Genomic DNA, 24,234 nt, shown 5'->3' with positions numbered 1-24,234 from the left:
GCCTATATATTATGGTATAGGATGTGGTCAGATGAAGTACAATATTAATTAATATGAGTATTTAATTTCACTAATGATGGCTATTGTGCATCTGAATAGAACTGTAGTGTATTTAATGTTTTTAACCCCTTAAGGACGCAGACAATTTTATTTTTACGTTTTCGTTTTTTCCTCCTCGCCTTCAAAAAATCATAACTCTTTTATATTTTCATCCACAGACTAGTATGAGGGCTTGTTTTTTGCATGACCAGTTGTCCGTTGTAATGCCATCACTCACTTTACCATAAAATGTATGGTGCAAACAAAATAATACTATTTGTGTGGTGAAATTAAAAAGAAAACCTCAATTTTGCTAATTTTGGAAGGTTTCGTTTTCACACCGTACAATTTACGATAAAAATTACATGTGTTCTTTATTCTTTGGGTCAATACGATTAAAATGATACCCATGATAATATACTTTTCTATTACTGTTGCACTTAAAAAAATCACAAACTTTTTAACCAAATCAGTACATTTAAAATCCCCCTAATTTGAAGACCTATAACTTTTTCATTTTTCCGTATAAGCGGCGGTATGAGGGCTCATTTTTTGCGCCGTGATCTGTACTTTTTCTTGATACCATATTTGCTTATATAAAACTTTTAATCCATTTTTTATGAATTTTTTATCGAATAAAATGTTATAAAAAAGCAGCTATTTTGGCCTTTTTTTTTTACGTTCACGCCGTTCACCGTACAGTATCATTAACATTTTATTTTAATAGTTCAGATATTTACGCGGCGATACCAAATATGTATATAAAATATTTTTTTTAACACTTTTTGGGGGTGAAATAGGGAAAATGGGACAATTTACGTTTTTATTGGGGGAGGGGGTTTTTCAAATTTTTTTTACTTTATTTTTTTACTTTTATTTTTACACTTTAATAGTCCCCATTGGGGACTATTTATAGCAATCATTCGATTGCTAATGCTGTTCAGTGCTCTGTATAGGACATAGCACTGATCAGTGTTATTGGTCATCTTCTGCTCTGGTCTGCGGGAAGGCAGATCAGAGCAGAAGACACCGGGAAGGCAGCGGAGGCAGGTGAGGGGACCTCCATCTGCCGAGCTGGATGATCGGATTGCGGCAGCGCTGCGGGAGATCCGATCATCCATTTTAATAACCGCGATGCTGCAGATGCCGTGATCTGTATTGATCACGGCATCTGAGGGGTTAATGGCGGACATCCGCAGGATCGCGGATGTCCGCCATTACGGGTGGGTCCCTGGCTGCGATCAGCAGCCGGGACCTGCCGCGTATGATCCGGACATCGCTCCGATGCTTGCGGTTATGCTTAGGACGTAAATGTACGTCCTGATGCGTTAAATACCACCTCACCAGGACGTACATTTATGTCCTGCGTTGTTAAGGGGTTAACAAAAAGGAAATCTGTCATCAGTTTTGCCTGCACTAACCTGTCAGTACAGACAGGTAGCGCAGGTGACACTGATGACAATCTTCCATTTTGGGGCCAACTTGGAGCATGGGCAAAGCTTAGTGACATCACTGCTGCTGTTTGCTAGCAGACCTAGCAGGCAAACAGCAGCAGTGACATCATGAAGCTCCGCCCATGCTCTGAACAGAATATACAGCGGAAGTTAAGGTAAGTATAGTTGTCATCAGTGTCACCTGAACTACCTGTCTGTACAGATTTCCTTTTATATTCTTTTCATGGCATCATTTCTGTGCCTCTTGGGATGGTTTCCATCTATATCAAAGCAGTACATCAGAAGATACGTATAAATGGTACCCAAACGTATGCTCTGGTACACCCATAGACATCAGTTTGGACCTGTGTTTGTCCCCTGTACTTTTTTGTATAATTTTTAGTGGGATAGAAATGTTCTGCATGCACTACTTTTCTGTACCACAAACAATTTGCATGCTGTGGTGTACTTTTTTCCCCACAGAAGTACATTAGCGTTGTATAGTGTGGTATACTTTTAGAGACTTTTAAAATTGTTATGAGCAGTCACTATCATAGCTGCTTGCTGCACCCAAATGTCCACTGTAAACGGAACAGGAAGCAGATGGCTCCATTCTTCATCTAGTGGCAATGCCAGGTTACTTCATCTCGGCTCCCACTCACGTCTGGGGGCAGAGCTGCAGTAGCCAGCATGGCCACTGCACAATAAACAGAGGAGAAGCTTTTGGCAATATAAATACCAGAGGTGTTAAGTAATCCCCCCCTTTCATGATAACATAAGAGGCACAAGACAGGAGCAATTTTATATAAAAATACTAAATTATATCAAGCACACCAACCACCCATTAAAAAATGACTTTGTATATTACCAATGCATTGGTAATATGTCATAAGAAGTTACCTTAAATTTATGTTTTCATGGATATGCTGGATCTCTAGAAATAAAATACATAAGCTTAAATGTTTTAGCAACACTTACTGCTTCGCATATGAGTTTGAGATGTGCGGTTTCAAGTCTTTCTCTCATTTCTTTCTGCTTATGCCGATACCAGCCATCAAAATGGGGAGACTTCAGGAACCGTCTAAAATAATTGTTGAATCAGAAGCAAACAATTCAAACAATTAAATTCGAAACAGGATCCTATCAGAATGTATGGCCCATTTATACCTATTATCATTAATGCAATGCCTAGAGTTAAAGTGGTATTCCAGGAATTTTTTTATTTGATTATTCTACAGGGGCTGTAAAGTTAGTGTAGTTCATAATATAGTGTCTGCACCTGTCTCTAAGGGCTGGTTTCGTATTCTTATGTGATCTTTGCTCTGGATGTTCATTTTTAACAGCATACAAAATGACTCCTGCCTCTGGTATTTCCAAGGATGCAGAGCGGCCGAGACCTGACATCACAAGTCAGGTGATGACAGGGAGCCTGTCTGCTTCAATGGGTGGAACAGCTGGAGGCACCCTGATTAGAAAGCACTGAACTTTTTCATTGAATCTAGCTGTTTGTTGTTCAATGGGTGGGGTGGCTAATGTGTGGGAGGTAAGAAAGTGGAATTCTGGGATTTGTAGTAAAAAAGAAAACTTCAAAAGGAAATACTGAGGTTCACAAAAAGAAAGCCATAGCTTTATGGTAATCTCACAACATAGCCATTTAACCCAAAGACAGGCGCAGATCCTTCCTAAGCATGTCCATTATGGTCTGGCAAGTAGGCGCTAAAATCACCTTATGGTGGATAACCCTTTTAAGTACCCACTTTACATCAGATATCATCTTACTTTAGTAGAAGATGTGACCATTAATAATAGTTATTGTCCACTGTAATTTACCACTGGGTGTGATAATGAATACATTTACATTGATTAGTTTAAAGTATTGCATTACTGCTTCGTGAAGTCAGAAATCATAAAACAGGTGCAGGGAGCGGGGTTCCATAACACTATGATTTACTGTGACAAGCTCAGGGGTTTCAAAGAAATCATAGTTTAAAAAAGCTGCAGGGACCAGGTAACTAGTCTTTGGGCTGCTTCTGGCTAGGGCTGGCAGGGCAGAGACCAGCCAGAAACCAAACCAATAACTATTACCCGATCCTGACACCTGATTCATGCTGCCCACGGTTTGGGCGGCATAAAACAATTGACAGGGGGGGTTTCCAATTCACTTGATGGGAAATGGGCATTTCATTATACATATTTCGTAATATTATTAAATATTGATTTTCACTGCTTTATCTTGGGCAGAAAAAGACTCCAGTCCCTCAGGTCCCTCATTCTCTATGAAGATCTAGATCTTGCATAAAACATTGTTTACTGCTGTTGACGTTCTTTGCTGTATCTTAAAATTTGCCTGCATCACCTGTAGAGTCCAATCCAGTCTCCCTTTATTGCAGAGCTATGCTGTGGACCTGTATGTTCTAACATTTTCATTAGCTCTTCTTGCTGAAATGGTCGTACTTGTGGGGGATTCTGTGAATACAGAGAAAGATTTTCTAATATGAGGTATAACTTTTAACCATGTTAATACAATATGATATACTACAAAGAACATAAAACATAAGAAAAACATTTTCAGCTGGGGAATTTTATAATGAAACAGCAGTACATAAAGTAATGGATAATAGAACAATTTCCCTTTAATGTCTATATCTATCTACAGAACTGAGGATTAAACAAAGGAGGTAGGTGTTATCTGTGGGATCATTTATACTAATTTAGGCAGTGTAAACTAGACAGTTTAAAGGGAAACAGACAGGCTGTTCACCAGCACTTAATCCAATATAGTGGGTTATAGTGCAGGTGAACAGCATTAAAATGAGTGGTCAGTTGCATTATGCGTCTTCTTGTATTTCTATTGCGCAGCTGTACGCAACGGAGGTGAGGACTTGGATCCCTGCGCTCCCCTGCCTCCTTAATATTCCCCGCTCTGCACACCCCGTCATGAATATGCAAAAGTATTCACTCTCGCTAGGACATTAAAGCCGTCTGGCGCCTGCACTCTGCTCTCCTGCACTCTATTTAGATTTTAGAGCATAGTGGAGGCGCAGGCTCTCCTATTGACGTGAGTGAGAATACTTTTGCACATTCATGACAGGGGCTGGCAGAGCAGGGAATATTAAAGGAAGCAGAGGAGCACAGCGAGTCGGCTACCTGACTCCACTGTGCACAGAAAAAGAAGAAAGTAGACATGTAACTCTGGCAATACTTCACCATTTTACATAAGTGACCACTCATTTCAATGCTGTTCACCTGCACTATAACTCACTATTTTGGGTTTAGTGAAGGTGAACAGCCTGTTAGTTTTGCTTTAAAGGGATACTCTGACATGAGGTAAAAAAAAAAAATGCTACAGAAGTATATAGCATGGCTTACCTGCTTGCCCCAGTCCTAAAACCACCAAAATCTATTATTTTTGGGGATCTTATTCTTGGTAGAGTAGTTGTTCCGTACTACGATTCCCAGAATGCACTGCTTTCCCTCAGCTCTTTATCACAGTTCTCCCATCCTGCCTACTCCTCTCCCACAGTACCTTTACCAGTTCCCTGCCCAGAGCTGTTGAAAAACATTTTATTTCACAGCAGACTGTTGCACATTCAGTGAGGTTGCAGTGCTGTTTTCCTTTCCTGCCTGCTTCTCTGCTTGTGGCATTGTTCAGCACAAAGCAGCTTTCTGTAAACACTAGGGATCGACAGATTATCGGTTTGGCCGATATTATCGGCCAATAATCACGATTTTGGCCATTATCGGTATCGGCAATTACCTTGCCGATAATCCGATATTGCCCCGCCCCCCCACCGACCAGCTGCACCGCACCCCCCCCCCCCCCGGCCCCATTGCCTCCCCCATCCCCGGTTTTATAATTACCTGTTCCCGAGGTCCGGGGTCCACGCTACTTCTGGCTCCTGCTGCGTCCTGCGTTACGCTGTGCGCAATGACGAGTAACGTGACGTGACGTCACCGTCAGTGCGCACAGTGACAGCTCAGGAGGACGCCACCGAAGCCAGATGTAGAGTGGACCCCGGGCCCCGGTAATTATAAAACTGGGAATGGGGGAGGCAATGGGGCCGGGGCGGTGAGGTAGGGGGTGCGACGCGGTGCAGCGGGTCGGTCGCGGTGTGGTGGGGCGGTAGGGGGCGCGGAGCGGTCTGACGGTGGGGGGGACAGTTATAGGACTCAGGAGGACCCCCGGACAGGCAGGGGGAGAGAAGCAGGTGGCGGCGGCGGTGGTCTATGGCACCGCAAAAGCCGCTGCAGTTCATTGATTTAAAGCGCCCGCTTTAAATCAATGATCTGCAGCGGTGTCGCGGGGGGATAAATAGCTGATAACTTATACCGGAATATCGGCATAAGTTATCGGCTATCAGCCCTAGCCTCTACAAATTATCGGTATCGGCCCTAAAAAAACGATATCTGTCGATCCCTAGTAAACACACCAAATTTTTCCCTAAATGTCCCACAAAAGATATACATGTATATGTGTATATAACAGGATGATGGTAATGTAGGTGTAGGGGCTGTTCAGAGGTGGTGTCATCATTCAGGGGGCTGGACTTGATTGAGCTCAGAGACAAAATCCAACAGCACCTCCTGAAACCGCAGAGAAAAATGCGTTGTCTCAGGGAAGAGGGAGGAGCTGCTGAGACATCACCACACTGAAAATGAAAGAACTACACAACTTCCTGTCAGGGTTATTTCAACCAAAAACATGTATAGTCTTATTTTAACCCCTTAAGGACAAAGGGTTTTTCCATTTTTGCACTTTTGTTTTTTCCTCATCCCCTTCTAAAAATCATAACGCTTTAAATTTTGCACATACAGACCATATGAGGACTTTTTTTTTGCGCCACCAATTGTACTTTATAATGACATCAATCATTTCACCACAACATTCACGGCAAAACCAGAAAAAAATATATTTGTGAGGCAAAATTGGAAAAAAAATGCCATTTTGTAACTTTTGGGGGCTTCCGATTATATGCAGTGCACTTTTCGGTAAAAATGACACCATCACCCTTTAACCACACTTTATTCTGTAGGCCCATATGGTTACAAGGATACCTAATTTATATAGGTTTTATTTCATCAGAAAACCAAAAGAGCACAACGGAGTCATTTTTAAACTGAAGTGTGTGTCCAAAGGACACCTGATTTTATTATTTCCGTAGAAAAAGACAGTGCATTAATAAAACAGGTATATTGAAAAGAGGAATACAACAACAAAACTCTGGGCTCTGCCCAGGTAATAAAAACAGTATTAGTGGATGTTAAATATAAGGTATATCCCAAAGTGAATGTAAAAATTGTAAAAAAAACTATAATAGAGGTGGCGACAGCACACCTATTGCACATATAAAAGTTACTGTGCCGCACCTATTGCACATAAGTATATATTGCACATAACAAGGTTTAAAACTCAAGTGAGCTTATAGGGGGAGGGGTGGCATTTCTTTGGGGAGGCCGCACAGCCCCCCATGTGCTTGCTAGAGGTAGCCTGACTGCCATTAGGTACCGAGATGAGATCCTCAGACCCCTTGTGAGACCATATGCTGGTGCGGTTGGCCCTGGGTTCCTGCTAATGCAAGACAATGCTAGACCTCATGTGGCTGGAGTGTGTCAGAAGTTCCTGCAAGAGGAAGGCATTGATGCTATGGACTGGCCCGCCCATTCCCCAGACCTGAATCCGACTGAGCACATCTGGGACATCATGTCTCGCTCCATCCACCAATGCCCCATTACACCACAGACTGTCCAGGAGTTGGCGGATGCTTTAGTCCAGGTCTGGGAGGACATCTCTCAGGAGACCATTCACCACCTGTTCAGGAGCATGCCCAGGCTTTGTAGGGAGATAATATGGGCAGGTGGAGGCCACACACACTACTGAGCCACATTTTGACTTGTCGAGGTAATGGAAGAGGCGTAGTCTGAAGAAGCACCAGCCTCCAGCTGTACACCGCACCACGCTGAGAACCCCGGCGTCCTGCGCTATGGAATTTTAACAGTCAAACCAAGACGCTTTTTATTGAGGAAAAAGATGGCATACAATATGACAAAGCATCAAAGTAATAACAATAAAGTCAATCCCCGTAGGGAAACATAACAATAAAACATAATATCCAGTCTGCATCACATATGCCTTACATTGAGAAGGGATAGGGTACACGATTATACAGAACAGGAACTCATGGTTACTGAGTGACTAGAAAGTTACAAGTAGAGAGATACACAATGCGGGCTCCGCCAGTGTGACAATGGACGGCTACTCAATAAACAGAAAAGCTATGGGAAATCGGGGGCAGTAGGGGGATGATAGCCAGGGGTCCCAGATAGTCATAAACCTCTCAACCGAGTCATCCAGGATCGCTGAGAGCTTCTCATTAAGCATAATAACATTGATACAGGCTATAACCGAAGGCAAATCTAATGCAAGTTGTTTCCATTGTGATGCAATGTATATACGTGCAGCCAACAAAATAAGTTGTACCAGGCGATATATATACGATTGGGCATTCTATTAGGTCTATGGCCCAGGAGACAGAACATAGGGGTGGCAGGCACCGCACATGGAAGTATATCAGTCAAAAGCGTTAACAGTTGTCGCCAAAATGAGTCCACCACCGGGCAGCTCCACCAGGTGTGGTACATTGTGCCCCTAGCTCCGCAGGCTCTAAAGCAATAGGGAGATAAAGTTGGATATATGGAATGCAACCTTGTTGGGACTATATAGACCCTATGTAATACCTTAATAGAGGTTTTCGCTAAAGAAACCTGCCAGCTACCCCTGCTCGCGGAATCAAAACAGGCATGCCACTGAGAAAGCGAGAGAGTGGAATGAAGATCCGCCTTCCAATCAACAATAAATTTAAGCTTCCTATCCCTAGGGGTAGGGGAGTTGATGTGTGAATAAATGGAGGATAGGAGGCCCGGAAGGCCTGGAGTGTATATTGAGCGAGCCTCAAAGGTTTGGAGTGACCTCAGGTAATCTAGGGCCTAGGGAGGTAAAAAAGGATAGAATTTGTAGGGCTCTAAAATGTTCTCGAGGTGGGACTGAGTACCTAGTAATCAGGGTAGATAAGGGCATAAGGCGTTTTTGGATCAAGAACTTAGATAGACACGTCAAGCCGGCATCCACCAGCCACTGAAAGGCAGAAGGTTGAAGTTCAGGTTCAAAGAGGGGGTTAGCTAGGAAAGGAAGGAGAGGTGAGAGAGGAGATTGAAGAGAGAGTTTGAAGCGGACAGCTCGCCAGAGAGATAAAGCATGGAGCGCTATCCAAGCAGAAGAGGATAACAATGAAGCAAGAGGACAGGAAGACCAGAGTAGAGCAGAATAAGAATAAGGAGAAAGAAGGTGAGTCTCACCAACGTGGTGCACCCTGGGAGATCCAACCAACGCTAATTGGGCAATTCTGGCAACATAATAATATCGTATAAAATGCGGTACAGACAGGCCCCCAACTCTTCTATAGTCCGATTAATCCTAGGACGGCCCCTCCCCCCCCAAACAAAAGTAAAAGCATCACGCTGCAAAAGGCGTAAATCACAGAGCGGGATTGGTATGGGCAAGGTGCGAAATAGATATAACAGACGAGGCAAGATGACCATTTTGATAATATTCACCCGGCCAAGCCAGGAAATGTGTGGCAAACCCCATTTGCAGAGATCAGCGCGGATGGATCTATACAGAGGAGGATAATTAGTCCTATATAGTAGGGGTAGCGACTGGGTAAGTTTAACTCCTAAATAGGGGAGACCAGTGCTAGAGTCTTTAAGACCAAGATTCTGAAGAATAAGTTGTTGTGTAGATGCAGTGACGTTACAAAATAAAACTTCCAATTTTGTAATATTAACCCGTAGCCCTGACTGCTCACCGAAAGTGGCTAAAAGCTGAAAAAGATTAGGTAGAGATACTAATGGATTAGTTAGGGTTAACAAAAGGTCGTCCGCAAAAAGATTAGACTTATATACGGAGGACCCCACCGCAACGCCACCTATATCCGGGTGATGGCGGATCATTGCTGCCAGTGGCTCCATCGCCAAAGCAAACAGCGCAGGCGACAAGGGCATCCCTGCCTTGTGCCCTGTCGAACCGATATAGGCTTAGGTGCAGTGGTAGGCAATTTCAAATAAGCAGTTGGGCTCGAGTACAAAAGGCTTAGTACATGGACAAAAGGGACAGTTATCCCAAATTTAGATAAAACGGCAAATAAATAGGGCGAAGTAACACTATCGAAAGCCTTTTCTATATCTAAGGCCAAGGCAATCATGGGAGTAGCGGACGTATTAGATCCATGGATCAGGTTCAGTATAGTGCGGACATTATCGGGAGCCTGTTGTCCGGGAACAAATCCGACCTGGTCGGGGTGCACCAAAGTTGGAAGAAAGCAATTAAGACGAGTAGCCAGAATTGAAGTGAGAAGTTTAGAGTCAACATTAAGAAGAGATATAGGCCTATAGTTAGCGGGGAATAGAAGATCTTTACGAGGTTTAGAAAGAACAGTAATAAGGGCATCAAGAAAATCAGGGGACAGGGAAGAGGAGGTAAAAAGAGAGTTAAGAAAAGTAGTCAGAGAGGGAATGAGGAGGGAAGAGAGAGTATGGTGCCGAAAGGCCGTCCGGGCCCGGTGACTTGCCCGATTGGAGACGGTCAATGGCGCTAGAAAGCTCATCCTCGGTTATCGGTGCATTCAAGAGCTCCCAATCCTGCGGGGAGAGAGAAGTTAGTCCTATCCCGTTTTATACCCGAAGCCAAGGAAATAATCCGGCCACGTATATAAGCCTTATGCGCGAGCCAGACCCATTGTGATTCCGTGGTGGGGGCGATATTAGAGGCAAAGTTACCCCGCTAAATCACTCTCTAATTGTGTCTTTACCCTGGGCATAGTCAATAGTGCTTCATTTAGACGCCAACGAAAAGGCGTAGAGGTCTTGAGGCCAAAATCAAACACCGCTAAGACAAGGTCATGATCCGACCATGATATTGGAACAATATCCTATAATGTTGATGAACAGGGGAATAATAGGTATAACCCCTAGAAATTCCATTATGTTCCTGCCATGTATCCGCTAAGCCATAATCAGTAAATAATGAATGGATCGGACGATGCTGCGTCCCTGTCCCATGAAACGATACAGTGTTAGATCTATCTAGTTTACCGTTAACCACAAAGTTGAAACACCGGCCCAGAGTAAAGTATCGTAGGAGAGGGAACCCAGACTAGAAGCACATAGGGCAAAAAATTGGATAGGGTTATCAGTAGGAGCATACGTGTTTACAATGCACATACATTTATCCATGTAGTCACCCAAAACAATTAAAAACCTGCCCTCAGGATCGATATGAGTCGAGGTCACATTAAATAAAAAAGAGTTGTGTAGCAGTATTAGTACACCTCTACTTTTGGTGGTAAAGGAGGACATATAAAATCTAGAGTACTCCCTATGAAAAAACTTAGGTTTACTCTCTAGTGTAAAATAAGACTCCTGTATACATAAAATATCTGGTTTGTGACGAAGATAGTCCCTGAATGCTTTCCCCCGTTTGCCAGGTGAGTTAAACCCCCTCACATTATGAGAGATGATCTTACACATGGTAGTGGGATAGGGAGGCTAATGCTGCGGCAAATAGGGGGGAAGCATTTCCAGAAGAGGGACATGACATAAAAGATAAGTAGTTTTCATGAGACCAGTAAAGTAAAAGCGGTATTAAACAGATACTAACTGAACGAGCACACAAGAACAATACAAAAACAAACACAACAAATGAAACAAAAACCAAACAAAAAAAACTGGAAAGATGGCATACTTAAAGCATACCATCGTACTTCAACATGTCCACAGTTGGGCATCAGGACACCATAATCCACTACGTGTCCAGCCGAGTAATGGTGGGCTACAACCCAATACCAAAAAACAGAATAAAGAAAATTTCAGCAGGTATGGAAAACAGGTGGGGTCAAAAAACAAAGCATGGAGAGGAAGAGAGTGACGGTAGTACAGGGGCGAGAAAAAGGATAGAAAGACCTAAGAGAAAGCAAAAGAGACAGAGCAACCAAGAGGAACCTAAAGGGGTGTGGGAATGAGGAAAGAGACCAGAGAGAAGAGAGAAAAAGAAAAAGAGAAAAAAAAAACGGGGGGAGTGAGAATTGGAGAGAAAGAAAGGGGGGACAAAGAAGTTGAGAAGATGGTGACAAAGGTAATGTGGAAAGAAAAGGGGGATAAGCAAGAAGAAAAAAGAGAATAAGAAAATAGAAAATATATGAAGAGAAGTATAGGAAAGAGGGAGTATACTCCAGAGGAGCGAGAGGGACAAAAAGGGCCAGGTATAGGAAAGGAAGGCAAAAAGGAGGAGGGAAAAATAGCAAAACAATAAAACAGCGACTATGGCACCATCATAGGTCGGTGGTGAATGATGGGAAGAAAAATGACCCCAGCATGAGGAGAAGTCCCGAGGAACTAAGTGGCCGTGAGAAAAGCGGGATACCAGTCAGTTAAAGGAGGTAAAGCTTCGTTTCGCGATAGTGGGGTGGCCCGGCTATGTCGAGGCACAGGTGTCCATGCGCGTTCCGGTCTAGAGGCTCGCTGGGGCAGAGGTGGCTCGGAAGTCATCACAATGTTTTCCTGTAGAAGGGCCTTCTTAGCATCCTTCAGCTTGCGGACCACATGGGAGCGTCCATTAATCTGGAACATTAGCGAAAACGGGAAGCCCAAGCGATACTTCACTTGTGCTTGCTGCAGTGCTAGTGTAGCCGGGCGGAGCTCTCGCCACCGGGCCAAGGTCGTAGGAGCAAGGTCCGAGTAGAGATGGACCAAGGGGGGCACCCCAGGCAAAGAAGGTAAGTTCCTGGCTGCCGCCAGTAAAAGATCACGTACCTCCGGATAGTGTAGCTTTAATACAACGTCCCGAGGAAGATCAGGGTTCCAGGGTACGGCCAAGGCCCGGTGGATACGGTCTAATCGCAGCATTTCTGGTTCCAGTTGTGGAGTCAGCTCGCTGAAGAGCTCGGTGACCGTCTCGGTAAGGTCGGTGAAAGACTTCGGCAGGCCCCGGACTCGTAAGTTCGCTCTACAAGACCTATTCTCCAAATCTTCGAGCTTCAGCTTGAGAGAGTTCAGCTGTGCAGCATGGCTGTCGATATCACGCCTGTCTTCTTCCACCGCGTCGGTTAGCTCATCCAGCTTGGCCTCAGTATCCGAGACTCGCTGAGCCAGCTCTTGGATTTGAGAGATAAAATCCGAAACAGCCTTAGCCAAAGCTGTTTGAAACAGAGATTTGATGTTGCGGAACATTGCCGCCGTTGACAAGTCAGCAGTGTCCTGTGTGTCTTCTCCCTCCGAGAGGCCTGCAGGCGAGGAGGAGCGGGAAGTTGCCATCTTGGATCTGGTCCCCACACGGAACAGCTCTGGAATGGACTGCGATAATGACTGCGTAGCCCGGTTCGAGCCCCGCCTGTGGGATCGGGACATGTTCAGGTGCTGATCTGTGGGTATGCAGCGCTTGTGGAGCCAGGAATGGAGCTTGAGTGGGCTAAATAGACACGAGCGGCGCGGAGCTCACAGAAGAGACATCTTCCTTAGTGAGCTGCGCGCATGCGCCCCCTCCTGCACTATGGAATTTGAAACTGCATCTGAATAAAAGACAAAGTCTGCACCTTTCAAGAGACTCCAACTCGCAAGTGCCCCCCTACTTTCTCTCTTACTTCCATTCGCCACATGTTGAAGGCTCTACGGGGTTTAGCTCAGTGTGGAGAACCGTAGGTGTTTGCTGTTTGTGGAAACCGCTAACATGCTGTGATGAACGGAGAGACACCTTGTAAACGTTGGGGGGGGGGTGATTAAAACTTTTAATATGGAAGGGGTTAATGGGTGTTTTTTAATTTTTTAATTTTTTTTTACTTTTTATTTAACTGTTTTTTTTTTTTTTGTTTTTTTTTTACACTTTTAGTGCCCTTAGGGGACTTTCAGGAGGAATCAGTAGATTCCTCATACAGATCAATGTGGTTCCATAGAACCACATTGATCTGTGTGCTCTGCGCTGGATTGGTATAAAGGTCCTGCCAGGCTCTATCATTGTCAGAGCCGCAGCAGCCACAGGACATGAGGTAAGCCCTCCTGCTACCTCAGCAGTGGATCATCTCCCTGCAAACGCGCTGCGGGGAGCGATCCACCCCACTGGACCACCAGGGATGGTTTAAATGTCCCTTTAGACGCCGCTGTCAACTTTAACAGTGGTGATCTAAAGGGTTAATAGCCGCAGCGGCAATCGCTGCATGTTGGCTATTAACGGCAGCCCTCAGCTACAGGAATAAGCTGGGGCCGGCCGGTATGGCGCGGGCTCGAGACGGGAGCCCACGCCATACACCATTTGCCGTCTCAGGATGAGCCGGCTCGTCCTTAGACGGCAACCGGTTAATACAACTTTTTTGATAACGGAATACCCCTTAATGAAGTTTCTCAAGATGTTTAATAAATGTGTTGAATTCATAGACTGTCAAGGCTAGGTTTATAACTAGTTGGCTTGCATTTCACCAGGATTTTGCGCTATAACTTTGGTGCATTTTGGATGCATGGTATTGTATATTAAGGAACACCACTTTTAACTGAAACACACCGTTTGGGTGGAACAGTAAAGTGTCTAACATTCACAATGAATGTGGGGCAAGTCATGTAAGTCAAGTGTTTTTGGTGCAAAGGGCACCATAATTCTGTCTCACTTGCATTAGTAAATTTTGGCCTCAGTTTATTGTATAAGTTGCACATGATTATCACTGAAGTGATGTGCCCAAAGCAACCAATCACAGCTTAAATCAAAGCTGAGCAGTAATTGGTTGTTATGGGCAAAGTACTCCAGTTTTGTCTTAGACAGGTTGATACATAGGGGCATCAGGCTGTTAAAAACTGTCTATTGACAACTGTGGTAAACCTAGAACTGTCAAACTGCAACCACACTACTACATTTACAGTGGTAGGTATAGTAATAGACAGTAGGTTGACAGTAGCAACAATCTTGGTGCACATAGTCTGCATAGGAGCCAAATACACTAAATTGTAGGAAATCATTAATAATATTTTCTAAGCTGGGGCATTTTTTGATGCTTTGGTGTAATAAAAAAAAACACACACCAAGAGTTCATACCTGTTAAGTTATTTTTTTATTATGATAACAAAATATGTTTAATTAATTTGAAAATTAAGATATTGGTAGACTGAAAAACTGAAAACAACTGAAAACAGGTTAGTGCAGTTAGTAATAAAAAGTGCACAGACCTACCTTCCAGGGAGTAATGGCACTATGATGTGGCATAAGACTGCCCATATAACGCTCCTGAAACAAACAGATTATAAACATCAGAGAAAAAGCCCTCAACATCCCCTCCCCTTTGCATCATCCACCCATACCCTTTGCTTCATCGACATTCATCTCCCCTTTTTGGTTGAACTTGATGGACATGTGCCTTTTTTTTTTAACCATGCTAACAGCATAAAAAATGTTTCTTACCAGGGGAAAAATAAAGCTCTGGGTTAAATCAAACATCTGTTTCCGTAGCAATGAGCTGAGTGCAGAAGAAGGTAGTTTCTTCTGCAGACCCTGTAAAGAGAAGACCAATAGATTGATGCAAATATGTGAAAGAGGAAATTTGTGAACTCTGTACAAGGTATGGAGCTGTAGATAAGTCATAAGGAAATAAAGTAATATCTTTAGCTTGATGGATGGCCATTTGCAGCCTAAGTGTCACAGAAGTGGGGCCAAGCTGCAGCAGTATTTACCCTTCCGCCCTATCTAACACATAGCTTTGAGTGTCAATCAGTGAAAGTAGGGCAGACTGATGGAGGAGGTGTGATGTTGCGGCTCAGTGTCGCCTTTGTGACACCTAAACTTACAAAGAAAAACTGGTATTGCAACTGGTGTTGCCAATAAGAAAACTAAAAATAGGAAAAGTTTCTGCACCAGACCCTGACTTTAGGTGGCCATACATTTTAAACAAACAAACATTCGACTGACTGTTAGCTCTCTCCCAAACTCCCCATAAACCTGAATGTTTGGCAAGGCTGAATGTTCATGTTTCTCTTATAGGGAGGGAAAAGCCACAGCCAGACAGCTCTGTAGCTGACGTATCCCTTTCAGAACAAATGCCTAACCCTTCTTTCTACTGATATCATCTGTCGGTAGAAAGTTGGGAGGCCTCCATACAATCTGAGGAAGGGGATATATTCTCAAAATGTGTCATTGGTCATATGGAGTAAAGCCTATTGGACTTTATACCTTTTACTTTTCCTGCTAATTTCTTTGGAAACTTTGATGATAAGGGTAAATTTTTCAACTATTACCCTCCATACACCTTAGACAGTCGGTTTAACCCAAGGGTCGTGGCAGGTTTGGCAAACTTTAGTCTAAGTTGTATGGGCACTTTAAATTAGTTTTGCAAAAGAAAACATAAACCAAACCAAGAAACCATGGCTAAACCAATTTAGAACCCAAAACACATGTGTTCGGGAGAATCTTTGTTGAAAATTAACAATTTTACAGTGAGAATGAAGGGTAAGGTCCCACATTACAGACATGCATGTGGATAAAATCGCTCACATTCGGTGGCCAATGGCCAAAAGGTTTTGCCAAGAAAACTGTTGTATTACCATCAAATGTGTGTGTGCCCATTGGCTACAGCATGGAGATTCCAAAATGATAAGATTATATGAAATAGGCTCAAATATGTCTAATCCTCATGATTTCCAGTTTTCTAAGCTGGCAAAAAAATTGCATCTGGCTGTTAAAGGGGTACTCCGGTGGAAAATATATTTTTTTAAATCAACTGGTGCAAGAAAGTTAAACAGATTTGTAAATTACTTCTATTTAAAAAAAATAATCCTTCAAGTACTTATCAGCTGCTGTATAATACAGAAAAAGTTATTTTCTTTTTGAATTTCTTTTCTGTCTGACGCGGTGCTCTTGGCTGACACCTCTTTTCATGTCAGGAACAGTCCGGAGCAAGAACAAATCCTCATAGCAAGTCGCTGAGCAACCCCCCGGGCCGTCCTATCGTCTCGGGGGTTGGCTCAGTGACTGAGAACCTGTCCAGGTATATAGACTGGCTTATCTCCCCAATGCTTTAACAAATGCCTACATATTTAAAAGACTCAGGTGAGTTTCTTAGAGCAGTACAGAACATCCATTGGCAGGATGGTTTTCATCTGGCATCTATAGATGTGGAGAGTCTCTACACCCGGATCCCCCAAGAAGAGGGGGTCCGGGTGTTGGGACAATTTCTACAGGAACTGAATAAGCCTCAGGTGCTAGTGGACTTTATTTGTGAAGGGATGGAGTATGTTCTATCACATAATGCATTTAGATTTCAGGATACTTGGTACCGCCAGGATTCTGGCGTTGCAATGGGGACCCCGGCCGCAGTTTCTTTTGCTAATCTTTTTTTGGCAGCGTTTGAGAGGAGATATATTCTTTCTGGCCGTAATCCTTTTTCTGGTCAGATAGTGACTCTTCTCCGCTATATAGATGATATGTTCATTGTGTGGTCGGGATCCCCATTGCAATTTACAGAATTTGTGGAATACTTGAACAGTGATTCAAAAATGAATATGAGATTCACTGTATTTGGAGATCAGTCCCTGGACTTCCTTGACGTGAGGGTGATGGTGACACCGAATGGACTTACCACTACAGGTTTTAGAAAAATAACTGCAACTAATCCGTTGCTCCATTACGAGAGTCACCACCCCCCTCACGTCAAGAAAGCTTTGCCATATGGGCAATTTGTTCGTCTTAGACGACTTAATAGTGAAGACCAGGGCTTTTAATCACAGGCACGCGAATTATCTATACGCCTAGTTCAGAGAGGCTATCCCCCTAATGAGATAGATAGGGCATTAAACAAAGCTAGGGCCCTCAGTCAAAACCAACTTCTATCCTCTAAGAAGAAACTAGAAAAGCGCCATAAGAAGTTTATCTTTTCGTTTCAGCACTCCTCGATGAATGATCTAATCCAAGCTGCTATTAAGAGGCATTGGCACTTAATTGAAAGTGATACCGATCTGGGTCCGATAGCCAAAAGACAGCCCCTTTTCTCCTACCGTCGGACGTGCACGCTGGGTAACCAGCATAGCTGCACCCAACTGGTGGAAGATGATAAGAATTGGCTAGAAAGGGCCTTACCCAGAGGTAACTTTAGATGTAAACACTGTTCTATGTGCCAATACAACAGGGAGAGTAAATTTTGTAGAGTAGGAGGTATTGAGTGGAATGTCACACAATTCAACCTGTAAAACAAATTTTCTAGTGTATTTGCTCGAATGTACCTGTGGTAGGTTTTACATCTGTAAAACCATCCGATATATGTACACCAGGATTCAGGAGCATTTTCGCTCCGTTCGTACAGGTAAAGGGTGTACCAGATTGATTGAGCATGTGAGAACAATTCACGCAGGTAACACTGATGTACTGTCTTTCTCAGGACTGGAGGTGATTAAAGCAACTAAAGATGGTGGCGATCGCCACAAACGTTTGCTCCAGAGAGAATGCACCTGGATCCTGAGAACTGACGCTATCGGTCCGGCTGGATTTAATGATAAGAATGACATGAGTGTCTTTCTGTAATTGTTATTGAATATATGGTTTTAAGGTTTTGTACTCTGTTTCATATTCACCTTATTATATTTACACTATTATTAATATCACTTACCTTTTTACTTGGGCGCTGTGGCGTTAACACGCACGCGCCAATTAGACACCACGGTGTCAGCGCCTGCCGGCGCATGCGCCGTAGGTTTGTGTATCTTGGTTGTCATGGTGCCGACTGCTGCGGACGTATATCTAGCGCGTCGGCGCCACGTCATACCAGTGAGCCGGAAGAAGCCAATCGGTGAAACGTTGCTCTTTGTGTACCTGCTGTACCCTGTGTCTTGAGAATAAAGCCGCACGACTTTCCAGTGAGTTGCCGTCTTTTCTATCTTCTTTATGCAATCCTCATAGCAAACCTTTCTTGCTCTGGACAGTTCCTGACATGGACAGAGGTGTTAGCAGAGAGCATCGTGGACAGACAGAAAAGAAATTCAAAAAGAAAAGAACTTCCTCTGTAGTATAGCAGCTGATAAGTACCGGAAGGGTTAAGATTTTTAAATAGAAGTAATTTACAAATCTATTTTACTTTCTGGCACCAGTTGATTTAAAAAAAAAATATGTTTTCCACCGAAGTACCCGTTTAAAGGGAAATAACTACCCCACAGGAATGGAAATAACAATATGTGAGAACAGTTGCGTGTCTGTTGAGAGTTGTCAAAGGCCTAACATAATGGTAGCCTTAGAGTGCATTCACAGTATGGAATTTCTCTGCTCGGAAATTCCAGTGCAGCAGCCTCCCATTGTTTTCAATGGAATTCTGCTCCACTGTTCACACTGCAGAATTCAGGACTCATTCTTTGGGCCAATATGCATTGCCATCTATAAATATGGCGCATGTCCGATCAGTCCTAGCGCCATCTTTATTAGTCAGCGCCTACTGTGTGCGGAATGTCCACCCAGAATTTCTCCGGCCAGACATTCTGTATAGTAAACATACCCTTTCAACAGTTTTGTGTCTGTTGCGAATTGCCTAACATAATGGTACCCTTACAGACCTTGCATCTGTTTACTCTGGAACCTAATAGGCGAAATGTCCACTGAAAAATTCCACACAGACTTTCCGCAAATTTTAATGCACATTAACTTCAATGGAAATTCCACTGTCCCATTCACAAAGCGGAATTTCCGTGGCAGAATTTCCAGATTCTGCTAAATTATATGACGTCTTTAAATTTTGTGGAATTCCATTCAGAGCCCTTTTGAAGTTTATGGGACCCTTAATTCAAGCAGAATGTGTGTGTGTGTTTGAAACTACAGAAATTCCACTCAAATTCAGTAAAACTGTGAAAAATCTGTATTCTGCTTTTCTTAGAGGAATTTGAGCAGAATAGCAGAAATTCTGCAGTATGAATGTAGCTTTAGCGTAATGCACATTGGAAAATGGGATTTGCTGCAGTTTTTACTTTCCTTATTGATTTCAACATGAAATGTCACGATGTTCTGCAGTTACCTTTAATAACTGTTTAATAAGAGCCTTGTCTTTGTGAAGAAATGGCTTGTAGGAAGTGTACATCCCTACAGAGAATACAAAATAAAGAAAAAAATATTCAGTTGTGTAAAAACATTCAGTTGTGTAAAAACATATATACTAGTCTACTGCTGTACATCTCAATTTGCAAAGATAGGTAATACCCCTCTTTTCCACCCCTGCTAAAACCAGGAATAAATAAATAAAATATTTAGTGCTGCAAGGGACTTGCTAAAAGCTCAATGAGTAATAAATACGTGGTAAAACTAATGAATACATATGCTGCTAAATATTAAATAGTTGAAGTGCTGGCGTGTTTCAATCCCGAAAAATGAGGATCCTACAGATGATTTGTTATGGTGGTCCTTAAAATGTAATGATAGGGGGGGGGGGGGGGTCCTTCAAAACCTGTTTATAGTATATATATGTTCCCCATGCGTGTGGAGAGATGTCTTTTCGTTCTCCCTATGTACATATTACCGCACGGACATTTCAAACCATATATTATTCCTTTTGTTTTGCAGTTGATATGGCTCATTAATTTATTTCACCGAAAAAATGGGTGTGCGGTTTCCCATGGATTTGCATGCTTTACATTTTTTTCAGGGAAAAAAAAGGAGATTTTTGTGTTCTCACCGTAAAATCTCTTTATCGTAGGTTTCATTGGGGGACACCTATACTGATGGGTATATGCTCTTTCCACTAGGAGGCGCTGACACTAGGAAAAAAAAAGTCGTCTCCTCCCTGGCAGGATATACCCACCCACTGGAAGTGAGGTAATCAGTTTTGTCACAAAGCAGTAGGAGAAGCCAACAAAGAAATACGCCTGAAGGACCCTAGAAAGGAATACCCGATAACAACCCAAAAAATGGAAAAAAGAGTCCGGAAAAAGGATGAAGAAATGGGTGGATGCGGTGTCCCCCAATGAAGGCTACGAGAAAGAGATTTTACAGTGAGTACAATAAAATCTCCTTTTCTCGGTCGCTCTTCATTGGGGGACACCTTACTGATGGGACGTACTAAAGCAGTCCCCAAGTATGGGAAAAACAACTACCAGAGAAAAGGAATCAGTCCCGAGACTGAACTCCCGTGTCCACAAGGCTTGCGGACGAGCCCCTAGGCGGAGACACACTAGGACCAGAAATTGAACTCCCGGAAGATCTCCGTTCCAAGGAGATGGACTAGAACACCCAGGGAAGCCGTCCTCTGTAGAGACCCAAGACACCCGGGTCATATAGACGAGAGACGAGAAACCACAGGAAAAAAGAAAGATGGAAATCTGCTCTGGAGAGGTCCGGTGCATGAGAGCAAAGACCTGAACAGCCGCAGACACAAAAACCCCTGTCCCAGGGGCCCACCATGAGCACCCAGAAGACGTAAATAGCCGTACTGGTGTAAAGTGGATAACCTGTTCCGCCTCCAACTTGGGAGGACATGGACCCAGAAGGAAGAAAGGAGCGTCAAAAACCATGAAAAGGACCGGAGAGACCGACAAGTAAACTGGAGACATAGAGTCACCTGGAAGACGAACCCCTGAAGAGTAAGGAAAACAGACTTGCGCAAAAACTCTCTGGGCAACAAACTTCCACGAAGAAGTGAAGGAGTGCAGAACAGAAAGGCCGCCCGACTAATGGGATCACGGAGGAGTCTTGGCCGGATCACTACACATGTCCAAGGCCTGAACCATCACCAATGCCCAAGGAACCGAGGGAGCCGCCTAAAAAAAAGGCATGCCACAGCTTCCTAGGACAGAGTCCAAGCCAAGGAGACCGACCAGTCATACACCTCAGTGGTCAGAGCCAGGCTGTAATAGTGGACAATTAGCACACAAGCCTAGACAGTAAAAAGCTCTGTTGAATGCTCTCAGCAAAAAAAACATGGGTACCGCCTGATACTCCACCTACATAGTGGGAACGGCGAGATGGCATCATCTTGGCGACAGAAAAAAAATCAACAAAATAGTCCCTCCAGAGGAGGGAAACAAGGGTGGTCGAGATGAAAACTCAACTAAAGACCCATGCCAAGCACTCTGATCCCCATACCCCATGTGGAAAGGGGATTGGCAAAACACGCCAGGCACAGTAGAAGCAGGGAAATGCTGCCCCACAGGCATGGAAAAAGTACTAGAAGGACGGAGCCCCCAGGCCCCAGCGACAACCATCGCTGTCTGGAGGAGCCACCTTGTGTCCCAAGAGGGATCGGAATCCTGTACACTGGAGCTGGGCTACAAGACGGGTTGAGATCCATTCTAGACAGTAGCGAGTAGGTGCCTGAGCCACCCTGGACAGAAAACCCGGAAAAAATAAAATAAAAAAAAACACCTGGAGGCATAGGGAGGGGCTCAACTGACTGTCGCTCCAGCAGGCCCCATGTCAGAACAGAAGTGCTCAACCGCCGCAGAACTGCAGAAACAAAATCACCAGAAGCCCTGAGGCTCACTTCACCGAACAAAAGGAAAGGTGGGCTCTACATCTACAGAGTAGTCTTAGCACATGTAGGAACACAGATATGGGTACCCCACAATAGCAGTGGGGTACCAAGACTTCAGACACGAAAGAAATGGCAGACATCCAAGGGACCAGCAGGAAGGGAGGGATGCCTCTATCAGACCAACAGTGCAACCTAAGAAAGGAGAACAGAGTGATGCTGCTGTTGCTGAGAAAGTCCCTTGGACCTGCAGAAAAAAAGTCCACATCCCATCTCCTAATGGTGCCAGACACCAAGGCTGCAGACGCAGACTGAGGAGATGAAGAATGAATGGGGAGCAGGAAAAATACAGACACAGTGTGACTTACAGGTAGAAGGGGTCCCAAGAACCCACAGGTACACATTCTGCGGAACTGCACCTGGAAGAGAGACACCCGACTGCCGCCGCAGCATCGGCAGAAACGGGGGAGGTGACCAGGTGGATTAGAACACCATGCAGACACAGTCTGGCTATGTGGCAAAGGGACGGTGGCCACGCCGGATCCCACATACGGAAACACACAGTGGAGTGAGGTACCAGCCTGTAAACAGAGTAGCAGGCATGCAGAGAGGGACCTGGCCAAGTAGGTAACCCTGTAAACCAGTATGTGGTGCATTGTATAAGGCCCATGGAGCAACATGGGGTGACTCACTCCAAAACTACATTATGGCAGTGGGTAACCTGAACTACCGACCACAGGGTGAAAGTGTATGGAAGGTGACCGAAGTAGTAGTAAGCCATGCAGAAAACTGTCTGGCCGGCAGGTAAAGTATACCTGAGCACCCAGGGTCCCTCCATTCAACATCCCACAGAAAGTGGGGTACTAGAGTGCAGCCTATCCAACGGGCAACCTGTTGGTGCAGAAAACCCAACAGATGAAGGATTGTCCAACTGGTATTAATCCTGTATACCTGTAGGGACCCTACTTCAGATACCTCACCTAGCCATGAGGTACAGGAAACCTGGCTATGTCCGCGGCAGCCCCGAGGTCAGAGACTGATGGTGGCGGAAACATTGTAGACAGTCTGGCTGAACAAGAACACCCCAGGTGTTTGGCGAAAAGGGAACAGTCAGACAGGCAATAACTGTGCCCCTTTGTCATAGGTGGGAGGGTGAGGAGGCCTAGAAACCCCGCCCCCTGAGGAGATAGAGGGAGGCAAAGGGGCCATAGAATGCATCCCTGACATCCCGTATAGAGTCCGTGGGACACGCTGGGTCAGTTTTACGTATACCGGAACTCCAGCCACAAAAACATCAGCCATGCAACATGTGACAGTCGGAAGAAGAAACCATGCAGACACCTCACACCAGCAGTAGGGTACCGGAATGCCAGCTGCTGACGCAACAGCTGTGAGATGAGTGACAGGCAAGATCACTGTTTGGCATAGTGATATCAGCCAAACCATGCCCACACAGGGATATTCCCATGGAGACCTAGTGCTGGATGTGAGTATCCGGAGCACTAGATGCTGTAGCCTGTGGAGAAGGGATCATAGAGTATGACATGCCAAGAACACCCCAGGATGGGTGGCCGGCAGACATGACAGATGAGGAACCTCAAAAGAGACCTGAGTGTCTGCCAGGAACGCCAAGGTGCTTGTACAAGGTATGGCACTCAGTGGCAGGAGAGAACAGATTGCTCGAATATATCCCCGATAGTTTTCAAGGGACCATGCATCCCTGGCAACAACCTGCCATGGCGTTTCGCATATGCTCCATGACAGTGAGCAACAATGCAGAATTAGGGACGCCAGAGGGATACATTAAGCAGATCATGTATAGTGTATAGCAGGTCACCGTCTAGGGTGATTGAAACAAATAAAGCAGCTCCCAATGCAGATATGGCCGGCCGGCAAAGGCTGTAAAATAATTACAGTGCAATACAAGAATTTGCCACAAGAGTGCGCCAAACTACACCAAATGGTCAGAGTGACCAGGAAATGTGTGTGGATTTTTCTTCTTTTTTCAACTTCTTCTCCAAGGCAACATTTTAAAATGTAATAGATGCAAAACTATAACTTTTTGGTCCACTGGGGACTTGACCTCCGCACCTCATGGTATTAACAAGAGTCAAAGTAGTGTGCCTATCTTACACACCACAAGCAGTTCTCTTATAGAACTATAAGAAAAAAACCACAGCGGGCAGCCTCAAGAGCGGCGACGACACGGAGCAGCACGCTTAGAAGCACCTGCTAAGCCGCCGCAT

The 24,234-nt window shown here is 44.4% G+C and overlaps 1 protein-coding gene across 4 annotated transcripts in view; it reads right to left on the bottom strand.

Moving 5' to 3' along the window:
• The window catches only part of DENND6B (DENN domain containing 6B), a 107,364-nt gene that overhangs the window by 14,963 nt on the left and 68,167 nt on the right, over positions 1–24,234 (bottom strand). For all 4 annotated transcript variants that reach the window (XM_056573062.1, XM_056573061.1, XM_056573059.1 and 1 more), the window contains 5 exons: positions 19,544–19,608; positions 14,962–15,051; positions 14,734–14,787; positions 3,829–3,938; positions 2,451–2,553 (listed from right to left, as the gene is read on the bottom strand). In XM_056573062.1, coding sequence (XP_056429037.1) covers positions 2,451–2,553; positions 3,829–3,938; positions 14,734–14,787; positions 14,962–15,051; positions 19,544–19,608 — 422 coding nt within the window. The remainder of the gene's footprint in view (positions 1–2,450; positions 2,554–3,828; positions 3,939–14,733; positions 14,788–14,961; positions 15,052–19,543; positions 19,609–24,234) is intronic.

This window comes from Hyla sarda, chromosome 4, assembly GCF_029499605.1.
Source record: "Hyla sarda isolate aHylSar1 chromosome 4, aHylSar1.hap1, whole genome shotgun sequence".
Classification (NCBI taxonomy): Eukaryota; Metazoa; Chordata; class Amphibia; order Anura; family Hylidae; genus Hyla; species Hyla sarda.
The sequence above is the reverse complement of the archived record's forward strand: the minus strand, read 5'-3'. Positions and strand labels throughout refer to the sequence as shown.